The 17,166-nt window shown below is 38.2% G+C and overlaps 1 protein-coding gene across 2 annotated transcripts; it reads right to left on the bottom strand.

Moving 5' to 3' along the window:
- Positions 1–5: 5 nt before the first annotated feature.
- On the bottom strand, positions 6–17,081 carry LOC128016993 (transient receptor potential cation channel subfamily M member 1-like). Of its 2 annotated transcripts, XM_052602026.1 has the most exons (27): positions 16,204–17,081; positions 13,173–13,249; positions 12,453–12,651; positions 12,103–12,316; positions 11,822–11,946; positions 11,512–11,683; positions 11,003–11,177; positions 10,675–10,798; positions 9,260–9,332; positions 8,947–9,047; positions 8,630–8,803; positions 8,304–8,438; positions 7,942–7,992; positions 7,558–7,698; positions 7,105–7,134; positions 6,714–7,006; positions 5,957–6,185; positions 5,735–5,866; positions 5,102–5,236; positions 4,852–4,980; positions 4,512–4,763; positions 4,220–4,394; positions 3,225–3,245; positions 2,981–3,125; positions 2,677–2,879; positions 2,461–2,593; positions 6–1,487 (listed from the first exon to the last, which is right to left on the bottom strand). In XM_052602026.1, exons 1-27 carry the CDS (start codon positions 16,291–16,293, stop codon positions 284–286), a joined length of 4,932 nt encoding a protein of 1,643 aa, XP_052457986.1. In that variant the 5' UTR covers positions 16,294–17,081; the 3' UTR covers positions 6–283. The 2 variants fall into 2 exon arrangements, 1 of the variants encoding a protein (XP_052457986.1); XR_008184341.1 differs by lacking the exons at positions 6–1,487; positions 2,461–2,593; positions 2,677–2,879 and adding an exon at positions 4,000–4,120 and having other exon boundaries at positions 3,000–3,125.
- Between the last annotated feature and the right edge of the window lie 85 nt (positions 17,082–17,166).

The following is a 17,166-nucleotide window of genomic DNA, read 5'->3' as shown; positions in this document are numbered from 1 at the left end:
ATAACTGAAGTTAAATTTCCCTTTATTTGGAAAAAAAGGCATACTAAATATCTACAGCATTGAGGTAGACCCTGATTTCCCTTTTTGCATACCAGGTTTTGTCACTAAAATTATGTACCTCATAAATATAAACATATGAAAATATGCCTGCTAGCTAAGATGTCACTGCACAAGCATAACTAGTGTTAGTTAGATGTTTTCCATATTGGAAAACAATGAAAATCAACTTCTTTAAGCTAGCACTACTGCGATTTATCTTGCCACAGCATTCCAGCATGAGCGTTCATGTCTGTGTGCCTGTCCTCTCTCCGGAGGGTCTGTAGTCATTGGTGTTGACTTCAAAGGCCCCAGCAAGGTCTTTCACGCTACTGGCTGCTCGAGGTTTCTCCAGGAGGTTCCCTGTGGCCTTCACCTTTCGTGGGTTAGTGTTCAGACTCTTAGATCTGAGTGAGGGGTACATCCTGTCCTCTGATACATACAAGTGATCGGAGTCGGTCAGCTCCTCTCGCTTCTCTTCTCCTCCCTCTTTTGTGGCACTTTTGCTATTTGCCACCATCTCATCCTCGTCTTTCTTCTCCTCACTTTCCCCTTGTTGCATATTTGTCCTCCTGGTCTCCTTAGAATCTCCTTCTTCATCTCTCTGTCTTGATTTCTCTAAAGATCTCGTGGGTGAAAGTCCAAATGGGGAGGGATGAACTTTGTCATCATAGCGTGGAGGCCAGCGACTTAACGTTGGTGATCTGCTTGCTTGATCCTGTAGGCCATGGGGCTCTGAAGCCCACGTATTCCCAGGATTGCCCAACCTCGACTGTGCCATTGAGACGTACAAAGTACTGCTTTGGGATCTGTTCTCGTATGAAAGCGAGTTACTTTGAGCTTCAGTTGGGTACTGCCTCAGGGATTGCGCCCTTTCCAGAGGATGTGAAACCACTATGTCTATCCCAGCTTCTAGAAGAGCTAGTGGGTCTTTAGGGTGCTGAGTGGAGGTGAGTTTTGGGGATTGAGAGTCCTGGCCTCTGTCTTGTGACTCGCAAGGTGAGATGAGGATGTCCACACTGGAGCTGGAGCATGCCCTCGGACGGAGGGGCACCACATTCAGCGTGGGACCATAGGAAGAAACTTGTGGGCTTAGGAGGAGGTCGCTGCTGCCAATACTGCTGCGTCTCTCTGCATGGCCCTTTCTGTCCCCTGACATCTCCTCACAGCGGTCCTCTGCATCCAGGTGGCAGCGGTACAAACTGAAGCCATCGGCGCTGTTAATGCTACCACGGCGAAGCAGGCCAGATTGGTCCACGGCCATTGAGCTCCCAGATCGAGCACGGACAAGCTCGGAGCGGTCGATGCCAGTCAGCCGCTCCAGTGCATGCATCATGCGGCCGGAGAACTCCTCTAGCTGAGCCAAGCGCAGGTCTATTGTCTGCACAGAGGCTTTCATTGAGTGCTCTCGTTCATTCACCTCCTCTAGACGCATGGACATGTTCTCAACCCTGCAACAACAGTTTTTCCAAATGGTTGTTTTTTGTTTTAACCTCAGAGGTTATTCTAAATGTAGGTCTCAACAATAAGGATGGACCCAAAGTCAGTGTGCTAGAGTTTCCAAGCAGATGACAGAAATGTTGCATGCTTTTTCAGGTCAGTGATGCATGGCCTCTAAACTTTTTTTATTCATTGATCCCATGCATTCATTAAATATTTGTTTTTTCTCTGATGTATTCTACATTGTGATTGCAAATTCTGCTAACTTGCCATCTAGACAATGTTATCTGTCTTGAAATCATCAGTAAGGACCTGTTCACAGAGAACACATTTTTTGCATTCCACTGGATTCTTTTGCAGTGTCTTGCACATTATGGCATTCTTAAAAGAAGTTCAAGTAAAAAAAAAATTCCATTCTACCGCTCAAGTTTTTGGACCCCCTAATTGAAAAACAAAAAACCCAAAGACATATTTTTAAAAGGTAGTCACACTACAATTTTCATTACACTAACTTCCATTCTAGCGCATGGGAATGCAGAAGATAGGAACTGCAAGCTCATGTGAATTTTTTTTCATTCCAATATTCAAATTTGGTTAATTCTAACATCTGAATTTGTATCATGTCAAGACGTGTGATCAATAGAAGATAGAAGTTTTTTTTTAGTTGGATTAAAGATTAAAGAATTCTAACTACAAAGATGCAGAATTACATTTTGAATGTATTATATGTTGAATTAAGGTTAATTAACCATCATGAGGAAATCCATATTTACCACATATGTACTTCAATGGGAATCGATCTGAAATGTTATTTTTCTCTACAAAGAATACAATGAATAAGTAAAAAAAAAAAAAAAACATTTTAGAGAAAAATGCATTGCTAACTATAAAAATTGATCATTCAGAACCACAGGAGAACATCCTTATTGTTGAGCCCCAAAATGACATTTGCAGGTGCAGTTGCTGTTTTTCACTCATTACTACCTCTGGGAAGTAATTCGGATTCGCTCATCGTTGGAAGACTGCGCCTCGTCCTCCTTCTCTCTGAAGTACTCTGCCACACACTGTTCCTCAAACTCATACAGATTCTTCAGTTCCTCAGGACTCAGAGTCAACTCTGAAAAAATAAAAATGTTTTAAAATAGGTTGCTAAAACACTGATGTATTGAAGCATTAAAAATGAGAAGCAGGAATAATAACTCAGTCCACGGTCTCGCTCATCCAGCTCCCCTTCCTGTTTCTTCCTGCAGCGACAGCACAGGCGCTTCAACACAATGTATATGTGGCTGAAGATGATGAGGGGCGGAGGAAGCACTGGTCGGTCATGAAAGGTCATGATGAGCTGGTAGCGTTGGAACTTCCACACTTGGTTGGAAATAGATTTCACCTCAAAGAAAGTGTTACTGTGAAAGCAAGTAGTACTCTCAGTGTTATACTGCTGATAATGAATCTATGAGAACATATAAAGTGTGCTACAGTACTATGTGTTTACTCTTTGACTCACTTGAATACAGCAATGAGCAGGTTGACCAGTAAAATGTTGGCTACCAGTAAGTAACAGGCCATGATGGCAGGTGTGAGCCAGGCCCCTGGTATGCATGGTGGGAGCTTCCTGCCATCTTCATCATACATGTTTTCACCACAGGGTGCTGCCATATATAACAGAAGTTATGATGCAACCATGATGACTCTACAGTCTTTGATAATTCTAATTAATTGTGGGTATAGCAGAAAAATGTTACACTCACGATTAATCTCCATTGCATAGACTGAGAGTATGTAAAAAGAAAGAGAAAGGCACAGATAAAGATTATGGTGAACTAAACAAATATCTGTAACTTCACAATCAGCCAGCCATCTAAACAGTATATTATTAAAGGAAGTTAAATATTTTGTTAAAGATTTTTGTCCACTTTACATTTTAAGTGAAGAATGGAAAGATACAATACCATCCAAAATTCTTTTTTTTTTTTTTTTAAGAAATTATTCTATTAAGTAAGGATGCATTCAATTGATCAAAAGATAACACAATAAAGACAATAAAGATAAAAATATTTTACAATATGTTTCTATTAAAATATTTTAAACTGTATTAATATTAATCAAACAAAAGCAGCCTTGGTGAGAATAAGAGTCTTTGTTTTTCCAAAAATATGACCCTAGACTTTTGAAAAGGATGACATTTGCACAATAAATTATGTATTCTTTCATTACACCACTTTTTACATATTTCTGTACACCTACAAGCGTTTTACCAAACATTTTTAATATATATCTATATCTATCTATATATATATATCTATCTATATAAATATATATATATTTTCATTACCATTTATTAATTTAGCAGCTTGCAAATTAGTATAATACAGGCAGCAACTTAACCAAGCGAGACAACAGTAGTGCTATGACACCCAAAACACCAGAACAGTACAAAGCTACAGCAAAGTGTAAAAGTGAAATAATTTTTTTTTTTGGGAAAAAATCAACCGCTACAAGACATAAATGCCTCACAAAACTCACAAGCAGGGCAGGAAAAGACCAGCACTGTCACACACTCAGTCCATCACAGATGATTCAGTAGGGGGTGAATGCCATGGCAGTGTGAATGGTCACATGGTCAGGAGATTCTACACAAATCTTTCTGTATAGTTCACAGATACAGAGAGGGTGGAATGAAGATGAGATGTACCATTCACACATGAATCAGGAAACCGAATCTTACTATGAATTCTAGTCTTACGGTCTATCGAGTCAGCAAACACTTCTCCATAGATCATCCAGTAGGGCATGTAGAAGATATTCCTCGCCAGGCGCCACGTCGGCTCCTCGTCTGGGTGCAGGATGGCCTGACGTGACACGCCGAAACTCATGAGAACCACCAGCATGATCACCACAAAGTACAGCATGTCAATCATCTGCACACACACACACACACACACACACACACATAAAAATATCATTATTGTTAGGAAAAGAGAATACAAAAGCTTTTGAGCTATTAATATATAATTATTTATCCTGTTAGTTCTCACCATTTTACCAATCATCATGACATACGGTCCCAAATACTTGTTAACTCCAAAGATGTCGAGGACACGAATGTACCAGAAGATGATGTCTACGCAGTAGATGACGCGTCCGTAGCCCATGTAAGGCTCATTCTGCAATCTCAGTAACAGTCCCATGAGGAACATGGTGATGGCAGCCAGGTCAGTGATGTTCCAGTACTCCTCAAGCCATACGTTTATCTTCTGTTTCAGCTTTCCTGGTTCTGACATCAGGATCTACACACAAGCACATGTGTCCAATGAGGGGAAAGAAACACATAAATATACACATATAGCAACACATTTTTGTGTTTGTGTTATTCACCTGTCGCACTTTCTCTAGTCCAAGAGTGATGATGTAGGAGATGACAATCCATTCCTGTAATGATGGCCATCTCTCCATTTTCACCAGGATGATGTAATTATACAACAGCAGGTACACCAGGTAGGCAGTCTGAGTAGATAACCGTTATGTTTTTGCAGTTTATGATTTAAAAAATGTGTGCTATAACATAACATTTTTAATAGTGTGTTTTGACTTTGATGTGTGTTTTTTTTTTAAGTATTACACATACCGTATTGAACCAGAACTTAGTAAATGGAGCATTATAGAAATAGTAAATCTTCTTCCCAATAGGCACTCGTTTCTGTTTCTTTTCATCTTCCTCATCACCTTTCTTAGATGCTCCATCCATGCTCATGGTGCCATCCTGAAAATAATTACCCACCCTGAGAGTTTTACTCACTTTCACCTCATAAAGAACCATGGAAAAGTTAAGAACTTTTGGGGGGTTTTAGTCAACAATGGTGCATTTATTTAATCAAAAATACAGAAAAACTGTAATATTGTGGAAAATTATTAAAATAAAAAAATCCATTGTAAAATATTTAAAAATGTAATTTATTCCAGTCATAGCAAAGCTGAGTTTTCAACATGTCACATGATCCTTCAGAAATTATTCTAATATGTGACTTAATATTGTGCTTAAGAAACATTTCTGTGTTGAAAAACATCTTGCTGCTTAGTATTTTCATGTAATCTGTGATAATGCTTTGATGAATATAAAGTTAAAGTAAGAATAGCATTAATTTGAATTAGATGTATTTAGATCAATTTAATTTATCCTTGCAAAATACAAGTATTCATTTCTTTGAAAAAAAAATCGCAGTGACTTCAGACCTTTAAACAGTAGTGCACATATTTTTACCTTGCCAGATTTGTTTTCATCCTCTTTGTCTTTGAGCTCTTCTTTGTCTTTGGAGTTTTGGTAAGACAGATCATCTCCAGTTCGGAAGTCTAGGAGAAGAATGGCTGGAGGAAAGATGATTCCAAGGATTACCTGGGAATATAAATTAAATGATGAAAATGTAAATATGCAATATTTAGAGTCAGAGACTTATTAATGTAGTGTTTATGTAGTATGGCAGACCTTGAGTCCATTGCTCTTGCCCACCCGCAGGCAGCCCATCCACATGTCGGTGAGCAGCATCTGGCTGCAGGTGTGGGCTATAAAGTCTCTGTGTTTGGCAGCTACAGCCAGTTTCAGACAGGTGGAGTTACTCCAGTTCTTCAACTCGTACGTCAACAGCTTCATGGCCACCTGTTCATCATGCTTGTAGGACTGATCTAGCAGCTCATACGCTAACTGACCAAATTCCCTGATTGTGAGAGGGAGGAGAGAGAGGCTTTATGAGAGGTGACACTGTGACAGCATGATTTGGAAACAAAACAAAACGAAAAACTATTCTTTTCTAGTCTAGTCTATTCAGTCACATGTAACCTAATACTGTTTCGACCTTCCTAAAAATAATTATACATAAATTATTACACTACTGTTAAAATTTTTGTGCAGTAGTGTATGTATATAATTCAGAATTCGTATACTACATATTGTATACTGTGTAGTCAGTAAGATAAAAAAAAAAAAGAGAGAAATCAATACTTTTATACAGCAAGGATGCATTAATTGACCAAAGGTGACAGTAAAGATGCTATAAAAGACTTTCCATTCATCAAAAATTCTTGGGAAAAAATAAAATAATAATAATCATGGTTTCCACAAAGATTCGACGATACTGCTGTTTTACCATATTTTGATCAAATAAATGCAGCACTGGTGAGCACAAGAACGTTTCAAACAATCTTAGTCTAACTATACAATACTGTAATGTAATATAATTGCGCACTTTGAATTATTGTCCAGATCCTGCGAGATGTCGTCCACTAGTTCACTCCGTGAGGATTCGTGCGCCATCGCTTTATAGAGTTTACACGCCACCAGAGCTTTGGCCATGGCCTCTTCCCCTCTCTGCCAGAGAAACAGCGCCATCTTCTGGCGCTTCAAGAGAACAGCCCACACCATCAGCTCGTGGAAGGGGTACTGGAATCGACTGACCTCTGGGTCATCAACGTCGATATCGATTTCTTCCTCTTTCTTCTTCTTCATCTTCTTTTTGCCTTTAGGTCTTGGGTCATCGTCCTGTCAAATACAGAATGGAGTGATTGGGTCTCTGTAAATACTTTCAGGTTTTAGTTACCAGTCAAATTTCTGTTGTCTGGTTTGTTTTAGTGGATTACCTCCATACCCAGAAGTTTCAACGCTTTGGGCTAAAAGAGAACAGAAAGAACATAAAGAATCAGATGTGTTTGAGCATATTTGATTATTAAGACACATTGGTATATAATTGGTTAATTGATTGCATTTTTTTTTCTTAATTTCCCAAAAGTGTGGAAGCTGAGAAACACATCACTATTAATAATTATCAGTATTTTTGCTAGACCATAGACCAAGCAAGGACAACTAATCGGCCCATTAATTGACAAGTCAGTAATTTTTGTTAAATATTTCATAATTCTGCACTAAATATTGGAGTTTTATGGCCACTGGAAAAATCTTGGTTGGCCACTATGATATTATTTTTAAGATAAGCTGTTATGCTTGGTATAATGTGTTTGCAGGAGGAAAAAACGACTTTGTATTTTCATTTATGCATGAATATATAAGGGTATAAGGGGTTGGTGGCAACTCACTCTTTTCAGTCCAAAGAGGTTATTATAAAGTGTGCGGAAACTTTTCCTAGTATAGTGACACCGATACGCTCCTCCCATGAGGTACTCCAACACCAGCCCAATGTCAATCAGCGTGATCTGGTAATCTGGTGGTAGGTTTCCCTGGAAACAATAATGTCATGAAACTACTGAAACTAAAGTGAAATAAACCTATTTATGCAATGCTCTTGCAATCAAACACATAAATCCAAACACACATGCATTCACACACTGTTAAGAAGATTAAAGTCTTATTCTTTAGAACAAAGGGCCATACAATTACAGAAAAATACAGTGTATGTTTAACTCATGATAATCTCAAAGATAAGAAAGATCATAGCATACATTCTTAATAATGAACTTTACCTTTTTTACATCTCTGACCACAAAGTGCAATGTGTTGGTCGGCCCTAATTTCTGAAAAAAAAAAAAAACATTATAAAACCCATATACACCCGTTAAGCTTCTTCTCCAATAAAACACACAGATGTTTGTGGACTAAGTGCTTTCTTTCCAACAACAGCTTATACTGAACACAAACAACATTTTCAAACCATATTGCATGGAAAGAGAGGAGAGGACAGCAGTGAAAGCTCTATTAACTGGACATGTGGGTCAGATTCATCATTGGTTTTATCATTAAGACATAAAATGCTAAAACACTGTAAAACACAGCGAACATACATGGCCCTCTAATATTACATAATACTATGTGAATGTGTGCCAACTGTGTTATAGAGCTCTTCTAGTCGCGGGATTGTCAGGAAATGGTGGATGTTGACGCCATTTTCAATAAGGAGCTTCACAAAATCCACTCTGTCAAGCACGAGTGCGTCCATCATGGCCTGCTCCAGAGAATTAACCTATTTTGCACATCAACACACACAGACACACATGAGATTGAATTGACCAGCAAGAACATACACACACACACACACACACACACACACATATAAACAGAATTACTTGAAAATATATACACCTCCAGCAGTGTGTTCAGCAGTGAGTAAAGCAAATGCTTACTAGCACAGCATTACTAAAGAATAACTCTCACCCAGTTAAGCAGTTCTAGTTTCCTTGGGTCTGTCTCCTCTGGAGGATCAGGCTTAGTTTTGGCACCTTTGCCCCTCTTGGCCCTAGCAGGTTTACGCTTGCTGGCACGGGTGCTGATGGGGCTCTTTGGTTTATCCTGCTGGGCTGTGGATGAGCTGGGCAGGGACCTAGCAGACTGATGATATAGAAATGTAAATATGTATTTAATAACATACTTTTTTACTTTATTATTCAACGTTCTATCTGTGATTACTGAGTTTATATAGGCAATCTCTGTACTATGTTCCCATTAACCCAGCTGTGCGTGTTATCGCATACAGGCCAGTGTTGTCCATGGACGAAGATCTGATTGTGAGCAATATCCACACGGTTCCAGGCCAAAGCCAGACTCAGCTGGTCTGGAGCTGAAGCATTTGTGCCTGATAAACCCAAAGAAACCGAATATGCCATTAATGTCAAAACCAAATGTTGAAGATTGTTAATGCAATCATAGATAAAATATATCTTGTAATAAATATTGATATAAATAATATTACTAGTCTGATACGAACAAATTACTTTTCAGGGAAGTAACATTTTAATATGAGAATTTATCCTAAACCGTGTGACCATGGTCTGAACGAGAGGTCACCTTTCAGCAGAGCGGTTAAGATGGCCATCTCAATATCCTGCTGACCCTCTGAGGCTGTGCGGAAAACTGTGATCTGTGACGGCACAAAGAGTAAAAACTGAGGAATGCCTGTAATAACACAGTACACAATATGTAGTATACAAATTATGAATTATATACATACACTAATGTTCAAAAGTTTGGGGACAGTTCATTCTTTCTTTTGAAAGACGTCTCATGTTGACCAAGGCTGCATTTATTTGATCAAAAATACATATTTTAAAAGGTCATTTATTTCTGTGAAGGCAAAGCTGCCTTTCCAGCAGTCCACTGCTTCAGTCACATCATCCCTCAGAAATCATATTCGAATTTCTTATTATTATCAGTACTGAAAACAGGTCTGCTGCTTCTTTTATTTTTATTTTTATTTATTTTTTGTGGAAACTGACAAATTTTTTCAGAATTTTTTGATAAATAGAAAGTTTAAAAGAACAGCATTTGAAAATCTGAAAGTCCTTACTGCACTTTTGATCATCTATAAATACATTTTTGCATTTAAAATAATTTTACTGACCCCAAACCACTGAGCAGTAGTTTAACTCTATGAAGGACAAGCAGAAATCAACCTACATGGGCACAATCCTTAATGATAAATAAAAATATGAAATAAACAATTATAGTATTTGTTTATTTATTTTTCCAAACTGTTTTTTATTTTCATGGTTGGTCAGAAATGTATTATGTATTTAGTGTTTATGTGTATGTTGACAGAAAAGAAATGATTAGACAGATCAAATGTGAGCATAGAGAGATCATAATGATTTGATGATCACCAGAGGGGGAAGTGAGTAATCATGCACTGTGTTTAAAACATGCATTTATATATTACATTGTGCAAATGTTCTTTTTTTTTTTTACAAGGCTCCTAAAGTTTGGTAACATATTCACAGCAACAGTGATGTTTTATTTTATTTTTTATTTTTTTATGAACTTCAGAAACTATCTACAACTTGCTACCGAAAACAGCCAAGATGCACAAACATGTTTACTGAGGTGTTTTCTAAGTTTCCCATTACTAAAGCATTTGTTCTGCACACGGTTTTGAGGAACATACCTCAGCATCCCTATGCTTTGGAAATCATTTAACCTCATGTCTATATTTTCATGAAGGACAAAACACTCCGTGGGATGACATGGAAATGCAATGGCAAATAATAAGAGCAACATATAATGTGAAGAAGGCAAATGAGGCCAAATGAATAACAGTCATGTTTATTATCATATCTGGGAAATATATAACACAATATAAAACAAAATGTTTATCTTAAATAAACAGTATATGTTATATTATGTCAAAAAATATTGAAAGAAAAAAAAAAGAGTGAGAAGTTGTCTTCACTCTGTTTTCTTGCCACCCCAACCAATGTTTAACTCACCAGCTCTCTTTTCTTCATGCACTCCATCACCATGAGATAAATCTGCTGTGCCTGATTCCGGTTGTAGTTGAATGTCTTCTGTATGGTTACTAGAAGTTGGTCTCTAATGCTGTCATTAACCAAGCTGCACCAAAACAATGTAATGGAGACCAAAAGAAGGAGTTTTCAGAAACAGTGAGACTGATGATTTTTATCAACAGCACAATAACATATCAGTAAATCAAAAAAAACTCCTGTCAAGTAGTGAATATGTCTCATAAAAAGGCATTTGCAGAACTGCACCTTTAAAATTCATTAATAATCACTGAATGATCAATGTTTTCCTCACCCATCCTCCTCAGAGTACTTGTGAGCGAATGAAATGATATCTGATGCTCGTCCGCTGCCGTCGCACACTACCACGGGTACAGGAGGGTCCTCACGCAGACTCTCCAACACAATGGAGATTACATTCGGCCCTCCTTCAAGAATCAGACACACCAAAGGGACCCCCTGACCCAGACCTGTACAAACACACACATAAAACACACTCATGTACAAATATGCACAAAATAAGCAGCGATTAGGCATGAAGAGATTCTTTTGAGCTTGATTAAGGTGGTCGTGGTTCTGACTGCAGTATGGGATGACATCTGGACCTCCCTTTGCTGTCCCAGCCTCATCAGGACTCCAGGCATAGGATGACAAAGGGAAACCCAGGAGGTCACAGACTAGGTTTTCATCACTAGTCCAACATTCATGTTTCGTCTCCTTTTGTCTTGATGGATTCATTACAATAGTTGAACTTACTTCAAAAAGCTGTCTTGACTGCTAAAAGCTCTCTAAAAGTTGACTTACGTGTGTTGATCTTCTGCAGAGAGATGTGTTTCTCCAGCTGCCTGCGCAGGCGGACCTCCGCACCATACTTTCCGTGAGTGCCGTTGTCAGCCAGAATGAAGTGGGAATGGCTGTTGTTAAGCACAGAAAGTTTGCTGAGAGGGTTAGACATGGTTTGGTAGGGTCGCGTCACCTGGACAAAGCAAAAAAACACTCAGACTGAGTGGTGATACATTACTCAAAAACCTTACAGAAGGCAAACCTCAAACAGTCACTTATGTTGATTAAAAACGAGTACATGCGTTCCTGTGCAATGACCCGAACGGCTTACATCACGTCCGATCAGATCCTCTTTATTTTCCACAATACCCCATGGTGCAATTCCGATGGCGCACACCTTCCCACGAGACTTGGAAGAGTGGTCTTTCAGCGCATCTCCTACATGCCGAATCACTCCTGTGTAATGTGAAAAGAGGGAACAAACAGTCAATTATTAGTGTGTCATGTGGTGGAGTCATTCGCAGTTTCTTGCTCAACAGGAAAGCAGATGATTCAGTATCTGAAGCAGGAACAGGTGTCCCATTTAAGTGATGTCACCTGTCAAACACACACCTGTACTAACTCCTCCAGTGAAAATCCAGGCCCCAGTGGTAACTGCTGCTTTTATCAGGCCCTTTCCAAACACTTGTTTGAGTTTGGGTTGCAAGTCAAAGTTCTGTAGGCCTCCGTGCACAGAGATGAGCAGGGTGGGTAGCTCCAATTGCCAGTCTTTCAACATCAGATGGAGAAGATTATCAGGCTTTGTGTCATAGGACACACGGATATACTGACAACAGACAAGGAAGAGAGGAGAAAAAAACTATATGATCAAATGTTCAGGACAACTTTTAGGATGACTCCCAAACTGTATGAGCACATTTTTGTGCAAAGAAAAACACATCACATGATTAGCTGAAAAATACCATGGCCTTGTTGACATGACCTCCTCCTTGGAATTCAATGATGCCGTATGCGTCAGTGGGCGTGGCTTGCGTGTGCTTTGCAACCGACCATTTCTCTTGTGGAGGCTCGGTCTGCACACCCTGGCCTTCCTCTGCGCTCTTATTGGTGGAACCAGGAAGAATAGCCACATGTTGGTTTACCAGTTGACCGCAACAACACCTACAACAGTTGGCAAAAAGGAAGAAGCCAACTTTAACCGCCATAGCACACCTCTTTATTTCCTACAAGTTTAAATAAATTGTCTTGAGTGCCAAAAGACTATCATGTTGCTCTAAATTTGATTTCTTGTAGTAATTAGTTAGTCTAAAAGTACTTGAGTAAATGAGTAAATCAGCTTGTTTTTTTCTCAAATTACAGTGAGACAAATTTAAATATTACTGACCAGTGTTTTCATTTTAATATTAGTAATTTTGTTGTGCTTTTATCATTTTTATTTGTTTTCATTTTTTAAATATTTTTTTAATAATTCTATTTGGCTTTAATTTTATTTCAGGTTTTAGTCATTTTAGAATTTCAACTTATTTTATTTCTGTAAGCTGTTATACAACATTTCTAATTTTTTACAATATTTCTATTTAGATTTTTTTCATCCGATATTTGTATTTTATTTCAATTAACAAAAATGATTTGTAATAGCTTCGGTTTTAGTTTTAGTTAACAATAACAACACTGTAACTCACTTGTTGGGCTCTCTGCTGGGGAATATGTGAATGCACTCCCTTTTTAGAAACGTCCTTTCAATCCATGTCCTCTGAGCCTGCAAGACACAAAACAGGAGAATATGTTTCACTCATTCTCAGTCATTTAAAGTAGAATGTCAAAAAACATTTCCTAAATCTCTTTCACAATCCAAAAATAAACAAGCTGTTTTGTTAGCCGTTTATTTCTGACTAACATTGTGGAAAAAAGGTACAATTTGTAAAACTATTGTGATTATATATAGCATACCTATACCTATACAGTGCACAAGTATGAGTGTGTGTGTTTAGGGTTTTGACAATGGCTGTTAAACACTCAGGGTAAATGAAATCACTTTAGACATATTAAAATGATGAAGTCAACTGAACCCTTCTAGGTCAATGCACTGTCACATGCCTATACAGCAATACTTTTCCACTGACAGTTATTTATTTTCTATTCATATATTTTATAAAAATATGAATTGCAAAAACATCCCCAACAATGCATGCTCCAATAGCAAGCCAAACACAACACTAGAAAGGAAAAATCCTTTAAGAGCAAGAAATCCTGCACTGGAGGCAAAAATTGTCTATAATGGAACAAACCAAGCCTGGCTGGAGGAATATGTTACAGCACATAAATAATACCCAAATACACGCTGCACCTTTTGCTTTAAAATACCTGACAATATTCCACCAACAAATATTTGAGGTATAAACCACCACTGACATTATCTCTTGAGCTCAAACTGACTTGCTAGAATAGCACTTACTCTTGAAGAGAAAGACAAAAGGCTTCCATAATGGCAGGCTTTTTACGAAGTCTTCCTCCAGCCTCCCTTCAACTGACTGTGGCCTTCTTTTATAGAGCAGAGTTATGGATCACGTGTGCTGGACCTCAGTCTCAGAGTCCCATGACCACTGCTGAAGATAATCCTGCTGGAACCTCATGACCAATCCACTGGAACATCACAAACTAAAGCCTGCTCTGAGACGAGGGGCTCAACATGCTAATCTCTCCCATTAGCCCCTCCACACTTCTTCTTAATACCGTGTGTTGAGGTAAACTGGGAAAGATAGTTATCATTTGAAAGATAAAAGTGGCTCAAGTGCTTACTAGAGTGCTGTCGGTAATTTAGGATTTATATTGGAGAGAGTAATCAAGATTTAACCTGTTTCAGAAAGGTGTTCTAGAAAACGGTCTGTTGATGTAGCTGCACCGTATAAAGAAGCATCGCACAGGTATACAGCAATAAAGCACAAACGCTTTCATTCACAAAAAGCAGTATGGCTTAAACATGATCCGGCTCTGTCCAAAGTACATATGAAATTTGTGATCAGACATCTGTCGAAAGCTTTTGACAACTTTGGATTTTAGAGCTTAATGTCTCCCAAATCCTAAAGGGTTTAGTCATAGAAACACACATGTGTAAATTGCCATGTCGAAGGTGAAGCCACAGAATCACACAAACCACACGCAAAAAACAATAATTTTGGAATTTGTCTTTTTGGCAAAAAAAATGTTTTATGTATATGTATATGATATTAGACAAAAATATGATATACTTCAGATGATAGTCAAAAAACAAACAAATAAATGACATTATTTTTGGTGGAGAAATTGCCTTATACATTATCTAAATAGTGATTATATCTATACATGATCCTTTTTTGTGTGCGTTTAATCTACATATACGCATAACCTCATATCCGACATTGTGCCCAGACAAAGACTTGCGTGAAAATTAAACAGAAAGAGAAAACCAGAAAAATCTGCTTCCACTGATCCATAATTACAATTTAGTCTCTCAAAGCTCTCAAATTAACACATGTCCACCCCGTGAGCAGCTACATAAAGGAGCTCTGTGAGAAGCTCAACTTTAATCCTCATCTAAGCAAATCGACTCTGTAGGCAAATAGGAAATGAAGACTAATAAATAATAAATAAATAATTTCACATATTCTACATTGCAACGGGATTCATTTCCAATGGATTTTGTAAAAGGGATCTGGGATCTTGAGTGAATCGATAAACCATTCCATTTCAGAAGGGCTCCTTATGATTTTCTTCATAACACGTGCTTTTGGGTGTTATTATATTCTAACATTATTACAGACGATTAAAGGTGCTTTTTAACGAACACAGAATTAACGAACATTGTCACAGAACATGTTGAGTTGCAAATGCTGATTATGAGCATGTTTGAATTTGATAAAGGAAAATGCAGTTTGTACCAAGACAAGGATGGAACATTTTAGTTTAGAAAGTTTACGGAGTTGGAAGGTCCAGTGAATTATGACATTGCTGGATTTTTCATGAACTCTAGAACACCATATTCCATTCCCTTGAAAACACAAGCTGATTTGAAACTATTTCAGGTCCATTGTAAGCCCACTATGTGTGTTTTTGTCCACTTGCGTTTGGACTCGTTCCACAGAACTCTGCATTAATCACATAAGATTGAGACTTAGAGAGAACAGGGGTTTAAGCTACCCTGGCCGGTGCTCTTTACTGGGCCATTATCAAAGATTAGAGGACAATGCTGAGAACAGATTTTGTATGTGTGCATGTGCATGAGTGAACACTCACAGATCAAGACTGGCACTGGAATCAATGCATTCCCCAAATAAGTTTACACAATGCCAGTGAAACAGTTAACCAAGAGAGACCCCAGTTTTTGTTAACATTAAACAAACCTGCAACTTTATAATGTTATACTGCTTTTTTTGCAGTGCAGAAATTAGTTGAATCTTCAAACATGTCCAATCCTAAACAAATTCAAAGTGAACTAGATACAATAATGTCCCTTCAGTTAATAAGCTATCACCAAGTGAAGACATAGTCGGTCCGGTAAAAAGTGGGAATGACTCTATGGGCTCACAACCACATACAATTGTTTTTTTGTTAAAGCTACCAGAATTCCTTGCTGGCTCTGCTCCCAAATATAATTCAGTACATGCATTTGTCTTCATCAACTCAATGCAGCAGGTGGAGATTTGAGGGGATTCAATGCTGGTTGATGTCTCTTACCTTCTGAGAGCCAGATGATGTGCGTTTAATAGATGCACGCTTAAAAGACCCCTCTTTGCCCTTTTTCCCTCCAAAGCCCCTGTTATCCATTTTTATGAGCTCCTAAAGTCCAGCCATCACCGCCCAGCCTTCAAGACTCTGTGACCAGCAGACAAAATGAACAACAACTGAAAAGGGTGATGTCCAGCTCCAGCATTCCACAGCGAGACAGAAATAGTATGACGCTGACACAAAGACCCCCTTCCCCAACTGTATGTGTGTATGTAATCAGGCTTAATGGAGTTGCCCTATGAGTGACGCGCTTTAATGCAGGAGATTTAATAAATGGTGATTGGAGGTAAATCTGGGTAAAAGTCAAACAAAAATGGCTCTAATGCTAAAAAAAACCACACACATAGTTAGGTCATGACTTGGGAAGTATTAAACCGAAATGCAGGGCTTAGCTGTGACAGTGCATCATAATCACTCATGTGCCATTGTTCAGGTGATGGAATCAGCTGACAAAACAATCTATTATTAATACAACTGTTCCTCATCATTATCAGTTAAAAACACAAGATTATCAAATAATAAAATAGTTTACATGTGGCTCAAAATGAAAATGCAGCCAATACCGGTTTGTTCTGCTTCTGCAGCTGATAGACAACGTAATAAAAAAATAAAAAGACGTAATTCTTCATATTACATTCCTGATAGCACTTACGCCTGATTTAATGTTCAGAATCACTGAATTGTGAGCAAACCTTACACACTCCATCTTAATTTTATGGTTTTTATACATTTAAGGTTTATAGGGTCAGATTTAATGAGAGTTAAACTGTTCAAAAATATTTGAAGAGGTGGCCAGGCACCTAGTGTACATTCAGTGGTGTTTGTGTGTGTGTGTGCAGCAAGAGACTGAAAACTATTTGGTTCATTTCCAGATTAAGTTATTCATCCTGTTCATTTGAAGGAAAAAGCCCA

This window comes from Carassius gibelio, chromosome A7 (genome assembly GCF_023724105.1).
Source record: "Carassius gibelio isolate Cgi1373 ecotype wild population from Czech Republic chromosome A7, carGib1.2-hapl.c, whole genome shotgun sequence".
Classification (NCBI taxonomy): Eukaryota; Metazoa; Chordata; class Actinopteri; order Cypriniformes; family Cyprinidae; genus Carassius; species Carassius gibelio.
This window is presented reverse-complemented; position numbering and strand designations above follow the sequence as displayed.